At 47.3% G+C, this 21,876-nt stretch overlaps 1 protein-coding gene across 1 annotated transcript; it reads left to right on the top strand.

The window, feature by feature from the left end:
* Positions 1 to 66: 66 nt before the first annotated feature.
* On the top strand, positions 67 to 13,287 carry NUDT1 (nudix hydrolase 1). Its single transcript, XM_044303384.1, has 5 exons — positions 67 to 129; positions 8,774 to 8,817; positions 10,910 to 11,069; positions 11,397 to 11,542; positions 11,742 to 13,287. Exons 3-5 carry the CDS (start codon positions 10,918 to 10,920, stop codon positions 11,912 to 11,914), a joined length of 471 nt encoding a protein of 156 aa, XP_044159319.1. The 5' UTR covers positions 67 to 129; positions 8,774 to 8,817; positions 10,910 to 10,917; the 3' UTR covers positions 11,915 to 13,287.
* The last annotated feature ends 8,589 nt before the right edge of the window (positions 13,288 to 21,876 follow it).

Below are 21,876 nucleotides of genomic sequence, written 5' to 3'. Positions count from 1 at the left end.
AAATTGTAGTTTTAATGTAGTGAAGGGAACAAAAAAAGCAGCTACCCATAGCTAATATGGCGGCCGGAGAAGGGACTGTCGCGTCACGTGATCCATTTTCGGAGCTGCCGCGGGTAAATTGCACGTGTGACCGGTGACGCGTTATACTGCCCTACCTCGTGAGATTTCCCTACCCTCTGACTTCCTGTCGCATGAGCGATGACGTCGGGGGGCGTGTCTCACTTTTCTCCATCTGCGCATGCCCAAAAGGACACTCTAGTGAAAATCTCAAGGCTGAACTTAGCAGCACGCCGGGAACCTGCGCATGCGTCTGGGAGCCGAGACGCGCCTGCGCAATGTGATGGTAGGGAAAAATTACGTCCCAGTGCGCAAGCGCCGAGGGTAAGCATGAATATCCATGCCAAAAGCACTTTTAACCCTTTGCAGGAGCTATTCTCATATTGGTTCTTGACTGATTGTCCTCCTATATATAGGTTCTATTATATAGGGGGTCTGTCTGCACAGTATATGGGGGGGTCTGTCTGCACAGTATATTTGGGGGGCTGTCTGCACAGTATATTTGGGGGGCTGTCTGCACAGTATATTTGGGGGGCTGTCTGCACAGTATATAGGGGGCTGTCTGCACATTAAATGGGGGGGCTGTCTGCGCAGTATATGGGGGGCTGTGTGCGCAGTATATGGGGGGGCTGTGTGCGCAGTATATGGGGGGGCTGTGTGCGCAGTATATGGGGGGCTGTCTGCGCAGTGTATGGGGGGGCTGTCTGCGCAGTGTATTGGGGGGCTGTCTGCGCAGTGTATTGGGGGGCTGTCTGCGCAGTGTATTGGGGGGCTGTCGCACAGTATATGGGGGGGATGTCGCACAGTATATGGGGGGGCTGTCTGCGCAGTATATGGGGGGGCTGTCTGCGCATTAAATGGGGGGCTGTCTGCGCAGTATATGGGGGGGCTGTGTGCGCAGTATATGGGGGGCTGTCTGTGCAGTATATGGGGGGGTGTCTGCTCATTATATAGGGAGGTCTGTGCAGTATATGGGGGGGGGGCTGTCTGTGCAGTATATGGGGGGGCTGTCTGTGCGGTACGGTATATTGGGGGATGTATGTGCAGCATATTTGGGGGGGGCAGTGTATTATATTTGTGGCCTGTGTGTTAGATGTGTACAACCCTATTTTAACAAAAAAATAATAAAAATTCCCTATATCTCCTATGCCATGGCATGTTTTTTGCTACGAAACTGCAGTCATCTCGTCACTTGGAGAAGGATGAGAAGCGGCCCCCATCCAGAAGGACACACCTGCCACCAAATCCGTCTCTCACTGGATTCTGTAATCCCCGTCTGCTGTGTATATGTGCACCGTCCGTCTGCTGCACTGCGTCTGTTCTGCCATTTGCTCTAACTATTTTAATAAAAAAAAATTGTGTCACAACTCTGACCAGCATGTTCTCCTATGGAACACAAAGTACCTGAAGTGGTAAGAAGAAGCCCATGTGTGAGGCCCGCGCCCTGGCGGGAGCATTGAAGGGGCATCTGACAGGTGACGAGCTGCTCCTGTGTACTGTGATCACCGCGAGTTCAGAGGTCGGCACCCATAGGCTGTCCACATGCTGTGAATTACATCTCCCATCATGCTGGTAAAGTATTATGGGAGGTGTAGTCCAAAACATCTGGAATACCAAATGCGTATGAATGAAAAGCATGGTGTGTGACTGGTCAGTAACAAGGGTTGAAGCCTTGACGTGGCGTTACTGCTCACATGTGTATCCATGTGCCAATTCAACCAATGTGAGTGACTGTAATTAATACTGATTAGGTAACTATAAATACTGTGACAATGGAGAATTAAACGACTGTATCTCCTACACACTGCTTACACCGTGACCGTATCTCCTACACACCGCTTACACTGTGACCGTATCTCCTACACACCGCTTACACTGTGACCGTATCTCCTACACACTGCTTACACCGTGACCGTATCTCCTACACACCGCTTACACTGTGACCGTATCTCCTACACACTGCTTACACCGTGACCGTATCTCCTACACACCGCTTACACCGTGACTGTATCTCCTACAAACTGCTTACACTGTGACCGTATCTCCTACACACTGCTTACACCGTGACCGTATCTCCTACACACAGCTTACACTGTGACCGTATCTCCTACACACTGCTTACACCGTGACCGTATCTCCTACACACTGCTTACACCGTGACTGTATCTCCTACAAACTGCTTACACCGTGACCGTATCTCCTACACACTGCTTACACTGTGACCGTATCTCCTACACACCGCTTACACCGTGACTGTATCTCCTACACACCGCTTACACTGTGACCGTATCTCCTACACACCGCTTACACTGTGACCGTATCTCCTACACACCGCTTACACTGTGACCGTATCTCCTACACACTGCTTACACCGTGACCGTATCTCCTACACACCGCTTACACCGTGACCGTATCTCCTACACACCGCTTACACCGTGACCGTATCTCCTACACACTGCTTACACCGTGACCGTATCTCCTACACACCGCTTACACCGCGACCGTATCTCCTACACACCGCTTACACCGTGACCGTATTTCCTACACACTGCTTACACCGTGACCGTATCTCCTACACACTGCTTACACCGTGACCGTATCTCCTACACACCGCTTACACCGTGACCGTATCTCCTACACACCGCTTACACCGTGACCGTATCTCCTACACACTGCTTACACCGTGACCGTATCACCTACACACTGCTTACACCGTGACCGTATCTCCTACACACTGCTTACACCGTGACCGTATCTCCTACACACTGCTTACACCGTGACCGTATCTCCTACACACTGCTTACACCGTGACCGTATCTCCTACACACCGCTTACACTGTGACTGTATCTCCTACACACTGCTTACACCGTGACCGTATCACCTACACACTGCTTACACCGTGACCGTATCTCACCTTTTGGACTCTTGTACACGACTATATGCACTAAAACATGTATAGTGATAGTTAACGGGCGATATTGATCGTGCGTACAGGAGCACATGGCATCTTGATGTTGTTCATGTTGTGCCTCACAATGGGCTATTGTCCCGCATTCATATGATCTATTCTCTATTCGTGCTAAACAATAGCCCCACCTGAAGCTCGACTTGCGCAGCATCATTGTAATCTAGGATTGTGTGTACTCCTGTTGGCATGATCAATGCCAGTGTGGGACATATGGCCCTCTTGTAGGGAATACAGTCGTGTGAAAGAGGCCTTAAAATGAGTTTTCTCATCTCAGACAATAGGGGCATATCGCTTGGATATGCCCCCATTGTCTTATAGCTGCTGTTCCCCGCACCTATATTGAGAACTGGTCCCCGAAATTGGAGTATGGCGCAATGCGCATGCTCTGCCGCCCTCCATTCTTCTCTATGTTAGAGTTGTGGATTAGCAAACAGTGGTCGACGGACCCCATTAAATCTGGTGTCCTCCAGCCACAGCGCTACCTGCTCCGTTCTCAATATAGGTGCGTGTCCCATCGGTGGTACCCACACCTATCAGACAATGGTTGCATATTCAAGTGATATGCCACCATTGATTGGGATACCCCTTTAACAGCAGTTAGTCCCTTGTGTGTCCATTGTGGTAATCACACTAGTTATGTCATAGCGTCATAGGGAAATCATTAATCAAACTGTTAAATTACAATTTATTAATGAATTCCTGATGATGCTGATGGACCGTGACTCCCACAAGGGCTCAAATGAAAAGGGGCAAGATTGAACAACGAACAAGCCTTTGCTGTTCATGTGCCAATCATAGGGTCTACGATCAATAAAGAGCCAAAACATAGCTCATTACTGATGGTATTGTTCATGGTTCACCTTTGGCAATAATGTAGTTTAGGGCAAAAAAAAATACCAAGGGCTTTTCAATAAACGTACAGTAGTGACCCTATGGTGGTTTTAATGTCACCACAGCGGTAGTGCCAAAGGGTACTGTTACCCTGTACCGGCCAATGAAAACACAAATACATCGAAGTTAACTATACATTTTTTTATTTTTGTATAAATTACAATATATCCATAAAAAAAAAATATATATATATACATACTATACAAAAAATAATTTTTTTTAGTGGAGTAGGACTGTCGTGTAGGTGGTTTGAGGTTGGCAATGGTAGCCCCCCTGTCCTCTTTATTCTCTGAGCTAAAAATACAGTCCACAGGAAAGGATGCAGGTTGAAATTGTGGGTTGTATAAGGGTCTGAGGAGGAGGGTACCCGAGCATGTGTAGAGGTGGTGGGGAAAATAGTGGGACGGAGAAGTAGAAAAGAGACAGAAGGGAACACATGCCCGGGGGCTGGGAATGGGAAGGTTGTCGGTAATGGTCACTGGTGTGGGATGAGGTTGTGGGGGCCGTGGCCAATTTCTGTGACACATTCTCTAAGCATGATATTAAACTCATGCAACTGCTCGGGCGTCATTGAGTCCACCAAATTGATTATGCTTACCCCATAATGGTAGTTAGGGCTGCATTGGATCGCCGACTCTGCTCCCTCCCAGCGGCGAATCAAGGCAGCACTAAACTCCTTCTGATGTTCGTCCAAACCTTCTACAGTGTTGGAAACAACCTCTACACGGTCCACATTTTGCTTTGGCACACCGGATCTCTGCATGCTCAGCAGGGCTCTTAAATTTGGATGTCAACCTAAGAGCCTCTGTTGAGCAGAGGGATCCGGTAGGGGACCCGGATTCTCCCGAGCAGATGCATGAGGGACAGGAGGTCTGGCGTTGGCGATCCATTCATTTTCCGCATCAGGAGGTTGTTCAGTCTCCAGAGTGCTGCTCTTAGTTCTGTATGAAAAAAATTAAATAAAAATTTACCTTTAAAAACACCATCCATGTCCGATGCTACGTCTACATTACACCATAAGTTGGCTGTCCAAAACAGGGTAGCCAAACGCTCTGCTGTTACAGACAGTCCCTTAAAGGGAACCTGTCACTGGGATTTTGTGTATAGAGCTGAGGGCATGGGTTGTTAGATGGCCGCTAGCACATCCTCAATACCCAGTCCCCATAGCTCTGTGTGCTCTTATTGTGTAAGAAAACAGATTTGATACATATGCAAATTAACCTGAGATGAGTCCTGTCCCTGACTCCTCTCACATACAGGACTCATCTCAGGTTAATTTGCATATGTATCAAATTGATTTTTTTAAGCAATAAAAGCACACAGAGCTATGGGGACTGGGTATTGCGGATGTGCTAGAGGCCATCTAGCAACCCATGTCCTCAGCGCTATACCCCAAATCCCGGTGACAGGTTCCCTTTAAATTACATTTCTTTTTACATTTCATTTACATTTCTTTAAAAAATATATATAATTTACCTTCTTTGTGCCATTGTGCGTCGTCGTAAACCAAGGCCGCTATATATGTACTCCCTGAGGTTGCGCCGGACCCAATCGGGACTGAACCTCCTTCTTATAGTCCATCCTGAAGCCGTCCTGGATAGATCAGCAACGCGTTGTGTAACCTGTTTAAATGTTGGGAAAAAAAAACATAACATGATGTAAGGTTAAGAACAATATGAATGTTTAAAAAAAAAATTGCTGTTCTTACAACATATCTTCTGAGACACCGCATTTAAATCCCCCCAGGTCTCAGAAAGGTCAGAACATATGTCCCTCTATGGCCGTGTAAGCAGTGTGTAGGTGATACGGTCACAGTGTAAGCAGTGTGTAGGAGATACGGTCACGGTGTAAGCAGTGTGTAGGAGATACGGTCACAGTGTAAGCAGTGTGTAGGAGATACGGTCACAGTGTAAGCAGTGTGTAGGAGATACGGTCACAGTGTAAGCGGTGTGTAGGAGATACGGTCACAGTGTAAGCGGTGTGTAGGAGATACGGTCACGGTGTAAGCGGTGTGTAGGAGATACGGTCACGGTGTAAGCAGTGTGTAGGAGATACGGTCACAGGTGTAAGCAGTGTGTAGGAGATACGGTCACGGTGTAAGCAGTGTGTAGGAGATACGGTCACGGTGTAAGCAGTTGTAGGAGATACGGTCACAGTGTAAGCAGTGTGTAGGAGATACAGTCACGGTGTAAGCAGTGTGTAGGAGATACGGTCACGGTGTAAGCAGTGTGTAGGAGATACGGTCACAGTGTAAGCAGTGTGTAGGAGATACGGTCACGGTGTAAGCAGTGTGTAGGAGATACGGTCACAGGTGTAAGCAGTGTGTAGGAGATACGGTCACAGTGTAAGCAGTGTGTAGGAGATACGGTCACGGTGTAAGCAGTGTGTAGGAGATACGGTCACGGTGTAAGCAGTGTGTAGGAGATACGGTCACAGGTGTAAGCAGTGTGTAGGAGATACGGTCACAGTGTAAGCAGTGTGTAGGAGATACGGTCACGGTGTAAGCAGTGTGTAGGAGATACGGTCACGGTGTAAGCAGTGTGTAGGAGATACGGTCACAGGTGTAAGCGGTGTGTAGGAGATACGGTCACAGGTGTAAGCGGTGTGTAGGAGATACAGGTCACGGTGTAAGCGGTGTGTAGGAGATACGGTCACGTGTAAGCAGTGTGTAGGAGATACGGTCACGGTGTAAGCAGTGTGTAGGAGATACGGTCACAGTGTAAGCAGTGTGTAGGAGATACGGTCACGGTGTAAGCAGTTTGTAGGAGATACGGTCACGGTGTAAGCAGTGTGTAGGAGATACGGTGACAGTGTAAGCGGTGTGTAGGAGATACGGTCACAGTGTAAGCGGTGTGTAGGAGATACAGTCACGGTGTAAGCGGTGTGTAGGAGATACGGTCACAGTGTAAGCAGTGTGTAGGAGATACGGTCACGGTGTAAGCGGTGTGTAGGAGATACGGTCACAGTGTAAGCTGTGTGTAGGAGATACGGTCACGGTGTAAGCGTGTGTAGGAGATACGGTCACGGTGTAAGCGGTGTGTAGGAGATACGGTCACGGTGTAAGCGGTGTGTAGGAGACACGGTCACGGTGTAAGCGGTGTGTAGGAGATACGGTCACAGTGTAAGCGGTGTGTAGGAGATACAGTCGTTTAATTCTCCATTGTCACAGTATTTATAGTTACCTAATCAGTATTAATTACAGTCACTCACATTGGTTGAATTGGCACATGGATACACATGTGAGCAGTAACGCCACGTCAAGGCTTCAACCCTTGTTACTGACCAGTCACACACCATGCTTTTCATTCATACGCATTTGGTATTCCAGATGTTTTGGACTACACCTCCCATAATACTTTACCAGCATGATGGGAGATGTAATTCACAGCATGTGGACAGCCTATGGGTGCCGACCTCTGAACTCGCGGTGATCACAGTACACAGGAGCAGCTCGTCACCTGTCAGATGCCCCTTCAATGCTCCCGCCAGGGCGCGGGCCTCACACATGGGCTTCTTCTTACCACTTCAGGTACTTTGTGTTCCATAGGAGAACATGCTGGTCAGAGTTGTGACACAATTTTTTTTTATTAAAATAGTTAGAGCAAATGGCAGAACAGACGCAGTGCAGCAGACGGACGGTGCACATATACACAGCAGACGGGGATTACAGAATCCAGTGAGAGACGGATTTGGTGGCAGGTGTGTCCTTCTGGATGGGGGCCGCTTCTCATCCTTCTCCAAGTGACGAGATGACTGCAGTTTCGTAGCAAAAAACATGCCATGGCATAGGAGATATAGGGAATTTTTATTATTTTTTTGTTAAAATAGGGTTGTACACATCTAACACACAGGCCACAAATATAATACACTGCCCCCCCCAAATATGCTGCACATACATCCCCCAATATACCGTACCGCACAGACAGCCCCCCCATATACTGCACAGACAGCCCCCCCCCCATATACTGCACAGACCTCCCTATATAATGAGCAGACACCCCCCCATATACTGCACAGACAGCCCCCCATATACTGCGCACACAGCCCCCCCATATACTGCGCAGACAGCCCCCCATTTAATGCGCAGACAGCCCCCCCATATACTGCGCAGACAGCCCCCCCATATACTGTGCGACATCCCCCCCATATACTGTGCGACAGCCCCCCAATACACTGCGCAGACAGCCCCCCAATACACTGCGCAGACAGCCCCCCAATACACTGCGCAGACAGCCCCCCCATACACTGCGCAGACAGCCCCCCATATACTGCGCACACAGCCCCCCCATATACTGCGCACACAGCCCCCCCATATACTGCGCACACAGCCCCCCATATACTGCGCAGACAGCCCCCCCATTTAATGTGCAGACAGCCCCCTATATACTGTGCAGACAGCCCCCCAAATATACTGTGCAGACAGCCCCCCAAATATACTGTGCAGACAGCCCCCCAAATATACTGTGCAGACAGACCCCCCCCATATACTGTGCAGACAGACCCCCTATATAATAGAACCTATATATAGGAGGACAATCAGTCAAGAACCAATATGAGAATAGCTCCTGCAAAGGGTTAAAAGTGCTTTTGGCATGGATATTCATGCTTACCCTCGGCGCTTGCGCACTGGGACGTAATTTTTCCCTACCATCACATTGCGCAGGCGCGTCTCGGCTCCCAGACGCATGCGCAGGTTCCCGGCGTGCTGCTAAGTTCAGCCTTGAGATTTTCACTAGAGTGTCCTTTTGGGCATGCGCAGATGGAGAAAAGTGAGACACGCCCCCCGACGTCATCGCTCATGCGACAGGAAGTCAGAGGGTAGGGAAATCTCACGAGGTAGGGCAGTATAACGCGTCACCGGCAGGGACTGAGCTGGTCTGTGTAGAAGAGCCTGCAAGAGGTAACTGTCCACGTCGGGGGGCAGAGACCTGCATGTGGGATGTGGGGGGGTGGGGGAAGTCTGACTGGTTGTTGTGTGTGTATACACCAGCAGGTTAGAACAAACTTTATAGGCAGTGTAGTCACATGTCTGATAGATCTACCGTATTTTTCGCTTTATAAGACGCACCTAGGTTTTTGAGGAGGAAAATAAGAAAAAAATATTTTGAACCAAAAGGTGAGCTTTTGGTAGGTTTTGAACTAATGGTGATCTGTGGATGACGCACTGTTATGGGGGACCTGTGGATGACGCACTGTTATGGGGGACCTGTGGATGACGCACTGTTATGGGGGATCTGTGGATGACGCACTGTTATGGGGGATCTGTGGATGACGCACTGTTATGGGGGATCTGTGGATGACGCACTGTTATGGGGGATCTGTGGAGGACGCACTGTTATGGGGGATCTGTGGAGGACGCACTGTTATGGGGGATCTGTGGAGGACGCACTGTTATGGGGGATCTGTGGATGACGCACTGTTATGGGGGACCTGTGGATGACGCACTGTTATGGGGGACCTGTGGATGACGCACTGTTATGGGGACCTGTGGATGACGCACTGTTATGGGGGACCTGTGGATGACGCACTGTTATGGGGGACCTGTGGATGACGCACTGTTATGGGGGACCTGTGGATGACGCACTGTTATGGGGGACCTGTGGATGACGCACTGTTATGGGGGACCTGTGGATGACGCACTGTTATGGGGGACCTGTGGATGACGCACTGTTATGGGGGACCTGTGGATGACGCACTGTTATGGGGGACCTGTGGATGACGCACTGTTATGGGGGACCTGTGGATGACGCACATGTCATCTACAGATCCCCATCAGTGTGGAGGGAGGAGGCGGAGACACTCATGGCGGGGCTCGGTGCAGTGACTCTACTCTAATACACCAGGCCCCGCAACTGTTAAATACATTCAATCCGATCTATATCTAAATGTATACGCACTGTTCGGTACTTACTGTAGTACCGTAAGTATAGCATTAAGACGGCGCAGACCGGCAGCTTCCTCTGTCATGCGCCGCCTGCCCCAGCTCCCTCTGTCATGCGCCGCCTGCCCCAGCTCCCTCTGTCATGCGCCGCCTGCCCCAGCTCCCTCTGTCATGCGCCGCCTGCCCCAGCTCCCTCTGTCATGCGCCGCCTGCCCCAGCTCCCTCTGTCATGCGCCGCCTGCCCCAGCTCCCTCTGTCATGCGCCGCCTGCCCCAGCTCCCTCTGTCATGCGCCGCCTGCCCCAGCTCCCTCTGTCATGCGCCGCCTGCCCCAGCTCCCTCTGTCATGCGCCGCCTGCCCCAGCTCCCTCTGTCATGCGCCGCCTGCCCCAGCTCCCTCTGTCATGCGCCGCCTGCCCCAGCTCCCTCTGTCATGCGCCGCCTGCCTGCTTATCTCACTTTATGAATGAACAGGCAGGCGGCGCATGACAGAGGGAGCTGGCGGTCTGCGCCGTCTTAATGCTATACTTACGGTACTACAGTAAGTACCGAACAGTGCGTATACATTTAGATATAGATCGGATTGAATGTATTTAACAGTTGCGGGGCCCGGTGTATTAGAGTAGAGTCACTGCACCGGGCCCCGCCATGAGTGTCCCCGCCTCCTCCCTCCACACTGATACTTCGCTGGCCGCCCTGTGCAGCATAGCAGCCAGCGAAGTATCCGCTTTATAAGACACGGCCATTTTCCCCCCATTTATGGGGGGGGGGAAAGTGCGTCTTATAAAGCAAAAAATACGGATATTATATACACACACACTCACTCTGCAGCCATGACGTGCCTGTATACCACATGTGACCGCTGCAGCCATTCATCGGTCTATGGCATGAGATCAATGAGGCCAGCAATTGGCTGCATCGGTCACATGCTGTATGCTGTATACAGACATTTAGGGAGTATAAAGCGGCAGCACTGGCATGGAGATGGTTCGGGGCGGTGAGTCTATAAATATATATAATTATTCTATTAGCGCCCTTGTAAATCGCCTGAGATGATGAGGTGCACAGCGTCGTCTCATGTATAAAATCTCTCTTTTCCGTCCGTGTCGCAGGAGAAGCCATGTTCACATCTAAGCTGCTCACCCTGGTGTTGGTGGTCCAGCCGCAGAGAATTTTGCTGGGCATGAAGAAACGTGGCTTTGGTGTCGGCCTGTGGAATGGGTTTGGTGGTAAAGTACAGCCGGGAGAAAGCATCGAGGAAGCTGCAAAAAGGTGACCGTAAGATCTGGAACAGGGTCAACTTACCGACCTGTAATAAAATGAATCGGGGACCTTGTAGTCTATGGCCGGACGAGGCGGTGGAGCTGCAGCTCTGGGGACTAGAAGGGACCGACCCTCATCTATGATGACCGCGTGGCCTAATTAGTTATATGGAGATGAGTATTCCAGATAGGACAGCCCTTTGTAAAGTGTGGCCTATTACAGACGCGGTCATACCATATATATGGGGGGGATTGTATTACATCGGAGCAGACCGATAGCCGTCCATTGGAAATGCGGCCATTATAGTTGTTTATCTCAATCTGTTTCTTCTTGCAGGGAACTCTGGGAAGAGAGTGGCCTGACAACCGAAACCCTCCAGAAAATCGGAAACATAAAATTTGAGTTTGTCGGTAGCACGGAGCTGTTGGATGTCCACGTCTTCCGTGCAGATGTGTTTAAAGGGGAACCGACTGAAAGCGAAGGTGAGATTTTCGGGACTCTTTCATGCACACATAATACAGAAGGTCAGCCTTGTAGGGTCGCTCCTTCTCTGACTGCTCCTGACAACATTCCTATTGGGTTTCTGTTGATCAGGCCGAACTGCAGTACCAGACACAGCCTACGGGCAAGAGTGGCGCTGGTAACTTCATAAACCTCTTTTATTACGTCTTGCGTTTTCAGAAATGCGTCCCGAGTGGTTTGCGCTAGACGAGATCCCTTATGATGGCATGTGGCCGGATGACTACTTGTGGTTGCCCCTGTTGTTGCAGAAGAAGAAATTCCAGGCCTACTTCAAGTTCGAGGGACATGATAAAATTCTGGACTATACGCTGGAAGAAGTAGAAGACGTTTGAGGAGGAACGTGCCGAAGTGTCTGGCGGAGAAGTTTATTGTAGGTCTTTTCTATTGCACGGTTAGGCTGCGGTTACTTGGGCGCATTATCATGGTTGCCAACAATCCCGAATTTACAGGAACTGTCCCCAATTTCCAGAGACAGTCCCCAGCAAATTCAGGCTGTATTGGGCTGAAAATGGGTGGGGCTTGCGTAAGCCTCACCCATAAGTGGGCATTCCTGGGGCAGGGCTCTCATGCCCAGATTTACCAACTAAAACAATTTTTGTTCAGGTTATTAGACAGACTAGATTTGTGCCCATATTGCACTTGTGTGACACCACCTTAGCCTGGTGCAGTCTCTGGAGACGGTTTTTATTTTGAATGTTTTTAATATTATGCGGTTTATCCGCAGTAGCAGGTAGTGCACTTTACTAGATCGCCCCAGATGGGTGGGTGAGATGGATTGGTTGCTCTCCTATCTTATCCTTTACACCAGTTTTGATATATCTTAAAGGGGTTGTACACCCCTGGGGACCTTTTCTGCAGACTTCCCAGCATGTCCGGACCCACGGTGGCAATCATACTTACCTGATCGCCGCTGCAAGATTCTGACTCCATTGCTTCCCCTCCGACGCCACAGGTCTCTCCGTGTCAACATCCAATTTGATCACGTGGCCGCAGCAGTGACGTGTCATGTGACGCTCAAGTGACACGTTACCACTGCAGCCAGTCATTGGCTGCAGCATGACACGTCAAACCGGAAGACCCCGGGGGGAGCAACTGTGGTATCAAGTAAGGTATGATTCCCACAGTGGCTCTGGTCACGCTGGGAGATATGGGAGTACAGTGCTCGGCTATCTCCAGAACAACCCTAGAGATGGAGTGACAGTGGGCATGCTTGCCGCTCAGTTTGTTTTTGGGGAGACCTATGGTGTATAAGGTCCCAGCAGTCGGACCCCCACCAATTTAATAGATAGGGGATAACTTGCTATAACTGGAATACCCCTTTTAAAGAGGTTCTCAAGGCCTACAAAAAGATGGCTGCTTTTTCCCAAAAACAGCAACACACTTGTCCATGGGGTATGTCCGGTGTCGAAGTGAATTTGGCTAAGCTGTAATGTCACATACAACCTGAGAACACGTGTGGTGCGGTTTTTGGAAGAAAGCAGCCATCTTTTTGTAGTCCTGGAGATCTCCTTTAAGTTTTCAGTCATATCTGATTATTGCAATCTTGGAACAGTTTATTTTTATGGTTTGTTCCTACAATTCCTCTATACGCTTATTAGGCTACTTTCACACTATCCGTACTGCCCTAATGCATTCTGAGTGGATGCGGATCCGCTCAGAATGAATCAGTCTGGCAGCGTTCAGCCTCCGCTCCGCTCAGCAGGCGGACACCTGAACGCTGCTTGCAGCGTTCGGGTGTCTGCCTGGCCGTGCGGATCCGTCCAGACTTACAATGAAAGTCAATGGGGACGGATCCGTTTGAAGATGACACACTATGGCTCAATCTTCAAACGGATCCGTCCCCCATTGACTTTACATTGAAAGTCTGGACGGATCCGCCTGAGGCTACTTTCACACTTAGACATTTTTTAACATTATAATGCAGACGGATCCGCTCTGAACGCAAGTGTGAAAGTAGCCTTAGTGTGTCTACCGGTTTATGGTTGGCTACAATAAACTGATGGGGATCATTATCTACTAAGGTTCTTTTCATTTGTCTCAAGTTCTTCATTAAACGGTATGGAACTGGAATATGGCACCCATACAAGTATGGGGGGGTCTTACTTATATAGTGGAGCAGTACAGAGTTCCTTTATGACAGACTTAATACTCAACCAAAGTGGAAATCACCAATCTCTGGACATTTAAAGGGGCTTTCCAGTACTTTTATTTTGATGGCTAACCTCCCGCACTCCAGCTGTGGTAAAACTACAACCCCCAAGATGCACACTTGCTTGGCTGTTCTCAGGACTCCACAGAAATGAATGGAGCATGCTGGGAGTCATAGTTTCACCACAGCCTATCCTGTGGATAGACCATCAATATCTGATCGGTGGTCCGACACCCTGAACCCCCACTAATCTGCTGGCCTGCCGTAGCGTCTTCCATTGGATGAAGCTGGTTACCGGAGCGCTGCCCCCATTCACTTTAAAAAGAGCAGCACTGCAGTAACCAGCCCTGTCCACTACCTAATCAATGAGGGGTGTCTGATCACATACTGGTCTAGTCTGAGGATAGACCATCCTGGAAAATCCTTTTAAGCCCCACCTTGAGAACGTCCACCACCAAAACTCCTACTTTGGGGCATAGTTTGCATAAACTTTGCACCATCAAAAATTGGGCCTGTTGGCAAGTAAGCAGACCAATAAAAAAAAAAAAAAGCAGTCTCATCGGACTTTGTATGTACAGAGGTATCAATCTCCCCAGAAAGATTAATGGGATGTGTGACCATCCATTATGGGATGAAAGCGTTGCTCCAAGGTAAGCCAGACAAGTGCAAATGACATGCAGCACAGTATGGCAGACCCTGCATGGGGAGCTACAGGTCTATTTGACGCTACTCTTGGTGCCTTCATGATTTGGCATCCAATAGAGGAAGTCATAACCCCAATATAGGTGAATTTACAGTGTGATCTCCCTATGAGGCATCCATATGACACAGATCCAAAATATGTGCAGGAGAAATGGGCCATTTCAGCGGAAAAATCAGGAATTATTCAGTTATTTTAGTTTGCAGAAACAACCAATTTCGATCATCCATTTAGTACTACATCGTATAGTATTAACTAATATATTTAAAGGGGTCTCTAGCTTAGACAAACAATTTTAATATGCCTCAGTAGTGTATTATTAGAGGGGTAAACTTTCCAGGATTTTTAACTAATGGAGACGAGGAGTTATGAAGAGTCTCGTGCTCTGGAGGACTTGTTCTGTATTACACGGCAACACATTGATATGAATGAGCACCATGTAACCTGATTGCTGGAGGTCTCAGCACTTGTGATCACCTTATTGTCAAGGGATCCTTCTAACTAGTAGGAACTGTCCAAAGCAGAGAACCCCTTTGATGCATCACTTGTCCAGACCAAAAGAATGTATCGTCCAGCATGTTTCAAAGTGTTTCTTGAGTGAATGGAGTGGTGGTCACACATGTGCACTGCTGCTCTGTTTGACTGCAGAAGAGTAACTGAGAACAGAACCTTATACTTGTGATTGCTGGAGGTCCCAGCAGTCAGACCCCCACTGAACAGATACCTATATAAAATTAAATGGCATGTCAGCAGTTTTGTACCCATGAAACTGGCTGACCTGTTACATGTGCACTTGGCAGCTGTGTTGGTCCCATGTCCATATGTGCCCGCATTGCTGAAAAAAATGGTTTTAATATATTCAAATGAGCCTCTATAACGGCAACGCCTCCGTTGCTCCTAGAGACTCATTTGCATATATTAACACTTTTTTCAGCAATGCGGGCACATATGGACATGGGACCAACACAGATGCCTTCAGCTGCCAAGCGCACATGTAACAGGTCAGCCAGTATCATAGGTACAGATCTGCTGACAGATGCCTTTTAAAGGGAACCTGTCATCAACTTTATGCTGACCTCACTGAGGGCAGCATAAATTGGTGAGAGAAATGCTGATGTCAGCGGTGTGTCACTCATGAGCTAAAAGTAAGTGGTTGCCGAGAACCAGCATCATAATCATTACAGCCCAGGCCTGGAAAAGAGTCACATCTACCTGACAAGAGTCCTGGTTATTCAGAATCTCTTGCCCTCTCACCCATCTGCTGATGATTGGCAGTTCTCTTCTAGAGAGAAAGGGAGAAAACTAGGTAGAAGACTGTCAGCCATCAGCAGGTGGGGGGGAGCAGGAATTCATGTATAACCAGGACTCTTCTCAGGTGGCCGGGACTCTTTCAGGCCCAGTCTGCAATGATTGTGATGTTAGTTCTCAGCAACCACTTTACTTATAAATGACAGACCACTGAAATCAACTCACCTGTCTCTACTTTATTCTGCCATTAGTAAGGGCAACATAACGTTGATGACTGGTTCCCTTTAAAGACAAAAATAAATAAAAATCCACAAACCAGTGAAGAACTTTCATATTTTATTAAACATACTTTATATATGCATTTCTTTTTATATACATGAATATTTCATTAGCTTATATAGGTCCGGCAGTTTTATATTTTCTCCCTCTTTCTTTGGAATGTAACAGCCAAACTGAATTTAGCGAACGCAAGAAAAATAGTGCAGCCGTCAGCAGGTTGTCTGCCGCTTGTGAAAATACTTATAATGTGAAGAAGAACATCCCGGGCCGTAATAATCTCTCCCAGAGTCCTTCTGCTAACACTAGATTTTTTTCTTCATAATAAGGCACATAGATCTGGTATAAAAATTCTCTGTAAAATACAATATGCATGATTCATATTTTATATATCTATAGTCCCTGATAATAGAATATAATATTTTTTTTCTCTCATTGTGCATTTTTCTTCCTTCAGAATACAAAAATGAACAACTTACAACATCCACAAAGACAAAGGGTTTATTCAGGATTGGGCCCCCCCCCCCCCAAACAGCACCACTCATGCCCACAGGCATTCCAGTTCAATTAGCCACAGGATAGGGGAAAACTATTAGATTTGTGGGGGATCCTACACTGTGACCCTCACCAATCACAAGAACAGGGGGCCCGCACCCCTGCAATGAACGAAGCAGCCAGTCGGGCACACGTGTGGCCGCTCCACTCATTTCTATGGGAATTCTGGAGATAGCCGAGCACTGTACTCAATTCATTTCAGGGGGCTGCAAAAGGGTACAGAGTCCTCATGATCGGTGGCGGTCCCAGCGTTAGGACCCCCACTAATCTAAATGGTTATCCCCCATCTTGTTGATAGGGGATAACTTAAAAAGGCCATTGTACTTATTTTGAGCTAAAAAAATTTTTTTTCCAATTGGTCTTTAGTAAAAATATGGAATCCTTTTTTGTGTACAGAGCTGAGATGCTCTACTAAGCTGCCTCTGGATTCTCTTTCTTTTCAGTCATCTAGGCAGCAGACTGTCTCCTTATCTCTGCTTTCTCACATTATAAACCCTCATTATAGCTCAGTTCTTATGTTACTGATAAGAATGTGGCTTAAATGAGTGTTTGACCTGTCAGTAGTTTAGAGATGAGGTTTATTAGGCACAAAGTGAAAGTACCAGTCACACAGCTAGAAAAACAGTTAACCCTTTGTGACAGAACAGCTCAATATTTTTAATAAAGGCCAAATGAAAATATGATTTTTAGCCCAAAATTTGTAAAAAATACAATCAAACAAAAATTGCCTCCAAAAAGGTGTACATGACGTTTAATATAACCGGAATACCCCTTTAAATGGGTATTCCAAGATTTTGATTTTTGAAGGCCTATGCATAGAATAGGGCATCAATATATGATCGATAGAGGTCTGAATTCCCACCTGCGCTGATCATCCACTTCAATGGGAGCAGCATTACAGTAACCAGCTCCATCCACTACACAGTGTGTAAGTTTTGGCATCACCTTCCTGTGCCAGAGCGGCTAATCAGCGAGGTGTCGGCCCCCCAGTGGTCAGATACTGATGGTCTGTCCGGAGGATAGCCCATCAATAATAAAAGCCTAGAATTAGTTCTGACTCATCCATTCACCTCTCCAACGGGTTACATAAACCTGTGCGGACTCCATATGCCATCACAGTCTCCATTATTTTCTTAAGTGTCATACATATGACCATAAGGCTTACATTGTATTGTGGTGCCTACCAGTCTGTAATACACTAAAAACTAGGTCTTGTTCTTGGTGTCCTCCCTGGCAAGTGCTAGGAATATATTATTGGGGTCCTTTAAGACCTAAAAAAAAATATTGCAGGATATGCTGTAAATAAAATTTAAAAAAAACCTCCTCCCCTGGTCAGAGTGCCTTGATTTCAGTGCTTCAGCTTACAGCCCCCACCATACTGGAAGTGTGCCGTGCTGTCTACATGCACATCACTATTTCTGGCCAGTGGGTGGTCTCAACGGTGACATTTCAGGAGTGTCATGTGACCGCTGGGCCATCAGTGGTCACATGCCAATCCTGCACATCAGGCCATGCTGAGGTCCGAATTTTTTTTTTCAGTGGCAAAAATTTCTATAACTCCTGTTGAATGTTATAATGTAGGAAAAATGCTGAGAGCCAAGGGGCTTCTCTTACAGTCCCCAGGGACTGGAGGGTGACAGTAAATTCAAGGCACAGGTTATTGAATTGAGGTATGACTTCACGGGATAAAGGCACCGGTGATGGTCAGTTCGCCAGCGAACACATGCGGGCTGCCATCTTTAGTAAGGTAGACTCATCCGTCCGGCGATGCACAGGTAAGCCCTTAGCTGTGCCGGGAGCCGGTCTGAAATCAAATACAGTCACCGGGAGCAGGCAGTTCCGAGAACAGCCGCTGGGGCCTTCATCGGGCTGCTCTCGGAAACTGCCTGCTCCCGGTGACTACATTTTGATTTCAGACAGGCACAGGTAAGGGCTTACCTGTGCATCGCCGGACGGGTGAGTCTACCTTACTAAAGATGGCAGCCCGCATGTGGTCGCTGGCGAACACTGCGAACTGACCATCACTGAAAGGCACGTTCACACAGTCCTATTTTGAGCCACTGCATTTTCTTGTTTGGGTCAGTGTCACTATGGGCACTAGGTGTGAAGGCAGTACTTGCCACTATTCAGTGAGAGGTAAAGAGGTTACAATACTGGAAATGCCAACCTAACACTGAATTACTCGTTTTTATGCTGGTCTATGATGCCCCTTGTGTTGCCGGAGGATGCACCTAATTTATAATGAGGCCTTGTCATAAGTTATGCTCATCCTCCAGCAGTCCGTGCGCCTAAACAGGCTACCGTACATTTCTGTCTTAATCATCGCCAGAAATCTGGTGTAAATGAAGATAAATGTGTCCCCTCCCTGCCGCCTTTTCGGAAAAGTGACGAAGGCGGCATAGGAACAGCACTTCAGACAAAATATTGCTGCAGTGGCGTTTAAAATGTTGCAGTCACTGGGTTTGGGCGGATTTTTTTACGCCAGAAAACAGGAAAAAATGAAAAATGTTCCTCTTAGTGTCTTTGATACTTTTTCTCTCTTATCAGTTTTATAAGGCACAATTCATGGTAGTTTTTTATGTTTTAATATATATATTTTAGCAGCCACTACTCCAAGAGCTACCATTATCATTAAAGGGATTGTCCAGGATTTTAATGGCCTATTTTCAGGATCAGACCAGCGGCAGTCCGACACCCCACGGATGCGCTGTTACCTTGTAGTTCTGGAAATACAGAGCTCCAGCCATCATGTAGTGAATAGAGCTGGTAACTGCAGCACTACCCCCGCTGAGGTAAATGGGAGCAGTGCTGCAGTGACCAGCTACGTCCACTACACAATGGATGGAGCTATGGAGTTCTGAATCTACAAGGTAACAGCTGATCAGCTGGGTGTCGCATCTGAAATACTGAGGATGCGCCAGCAATATCAAAATTCCGGACAACCCCTTTGGAAAACAGGTTCCAGCGAATACTTTTATACAAGTATAATATATTATAATAGGATGAAAGGGCATGTATACTTTTGCAATCATTTTTATCGCTCTAATATAAAAAGAAGCAACTTGCGATTAAATTTGGTTAAACATTTCCTATGGTTTGGTGAATACAGCCCTGTGCAAGCTGTCTCTGCATGGTGACAGACTACACATCAAACCCCGGGTGTAGTCTGATCCTACAGCCAGCTCCGTATTTTATCAAGATGGAAGAGAGTAGTAGGACTGCAGAAGCAGACTACACAGTTCTAGTGTAACCATGGAGACACAGTTGTGTACATAGCTCCTATGTAAGATATTTTATATACCATATATCATTTCAGAGCAATAAAAAAAAAAAAAAGTTGATAAAGTATAAACACCCTTTAAAGAGGACCTTTCACTAGTTTAAAACTAACTATATCAGTGGGCAGAGCGGCGCTGCGATTGGCCAGCGCTGCAGCAAGGGACAACCCTAATACAAAAACTCCGCCCAGTACAACAGAGGGAGCTGCAGACACCGGAGCGGCGCCCAGACATACTAGTAAGTGCAGGGGGACCCCTGGGCGCCGCTCTGCCCACTGATATAGTTACCGGTAGTTTTTAAACTAGTGAAAGGTCCTCTTTAAAGTGCACATTTCTTCCACTGATATACTGGACATAAAATTATGTATATAAAAAGGTAATACTGAAGCTATAACAGACAATACAAACATAGGATTTTAAAGAAGCACTCAGGGTTTTATTTTATTTTTCCTTCATATATTACTAACTCACCTCCAGTATTCTAGAAGTATAATTTGTTATATCCTAACTCTGCTTCATTAATACATTTTGAACCCTTTCATTATGGGAACCTGGTCATGTGATTCTAAGGCCTCTTGCACACGTTTTTTTCAGTTTACGTTCCGCATACAGAACCATTAAATTCAATGGGTCCACAAAAAAAAAAAAAAACAACGGAATGTACTCTTGTACCGTTTCAAGATGGAACATGTCCTATTATTGTCCGCATAACGGACAAGGATAGTACTGTTCTATTAGGGGCCAGATGTTCCGTTCCGCAAAAAACTGAATGCACACAGATGTCAAACGTATTTTTCGCGGATCTGTTTTTTGCGGACCGCAGAATACTGAAACAGCCATACGGGTGTGTGCAATAAGCCTAAGTCTGATATCTTGCTCTAATGTGTTAACAGGATCTCTGTCTCTCCCCCTTTTTCCAGGGCCACTTTAATTTCCCAGTCCGCCGCCGATAGTAGGTGTGTATACAGCAGGCATGTCCAAACTGCGTCTCGCCAGCTGTTGCAAAACTACAACTTCCAGGATGCCCTAATAGCTGTAAGCTATCCAGGCATGCAGGGAGTTGCAGTTTTGCAACAGCTGGAGGGCCACAGTTTGGACATGCCTGGTATACAGTGATTAACTGCAGTTTTATGAACAAGCCTGTACTATCTGTGTGTGCCGACTCTCCAGTACAGTTCTATGGGATGTAGCTTCACACTGGTCTCCCTGTCTCCTGACAGGCTCAAGCTGAATCACATAGGACAGTGATGGCAAACCTTTTAGAGACTGAGTTCCCAAACTGCAACCCAAAACCCCCTTATTTATCGCAAAGTGCCAACACGGCAATTTAACCTGAAAACTATAGTCCAATATAGTATATCTTCCATGTACTTTATCATTTAGCTATAATAGCCTGCCTGCATTCAGTGCGCTGCCTGTGCCGTTCATAGTGCGGCCTGCACTGATTAGTGGCAGGAAAAGTCTAAGGCATATTGGTACACCATAGCCTTTTTCCAGGGCACAGGTTCCCACAGAGCCGAGTGCCACCTCTGGCACCTGTGCCATTGGTTTGCCACCACTGACATAGGAGAACATGGACACCCTGCAGTGTGAGGGGACCGCAGCTGTGTCAATGATCAGTCGCAGAGTGGTGTGGTGAGATTACACCCACTATGTCTCTGCAAAGCCAGGCATAATGGGAAATGTAGGATTTATTAGGAAAAGGCCTCCTGCACACGACCGTATGGCTTTTTCAGTTTTTTACGGATCCGTTTTTTTGTTTCCGTATAGTATATACAGTAATTACATAGAAGAAATTGGGCTGGGCATACAATTTTCAATAGATGGTTCCGCAAAAACGGATCGGATACGAAAGACATACAGTGTACATTCCGTATGTGTTCTGTTTTTTTTTTTGCTGACCTATTGACTTGAATGGAGCCACGGAACGTGATTTGCGGACATGTTCTATCTTTTAACGGAACGTAAAAACAGAAATACTGAGTACATTCAGTTTTTTTGGCGGAACCATTGAAATGAATGGTTCTGTCGTGTGAAAGAGGTCAAACCATATCTAAGGGGAGACCACAAATTGTACATCAAATAAAA

Source organism: Bufo gargarizans, chromosome 8 (genome assembly GCF_014858855.1).
Source record: "Bufo gargarizans isolate SCDJY-AF-19 chromosome 8, ASM1485885v1, whole genome shotgun sequence".
NCBI lineage: Eukaryota > Metazoa > Chordata > Amphibia > Anura > Bufonidae > Bufo > Bufo gargarizans.
The sequence above is the reverse complement of the archived record's forward strand: the minus strand, read 5'-3'. Positions and strand labels throughout refer to the sequence as shown.

Excerpts from the sequence above, each read along its gene's own strand:
- NUDT1 (XM_044303384.1), top strand. The coding sequence starts at position 10,918 with ATGTTCACATCTAAGCTGCTCACCCTGGTGTTGGTGGTCCAGCCGCAG. Across the intron at positions 11,070-11,396 it reads ATCGAGGAAGCTGCAAAAAG|GGAACTCTGGGAAGAGAGTG; the intron begins GTGACCGTAAGA and ends TTCTTCTTGCAG. Across the intron at positions 11,543-11,741 it reads GGAACCGACTGAAAGCGAAG|AAATGCGTCCCGAGTGGTTT; the intron begins GTGAGATTTTCG and ends TTGCGTTTTCAG.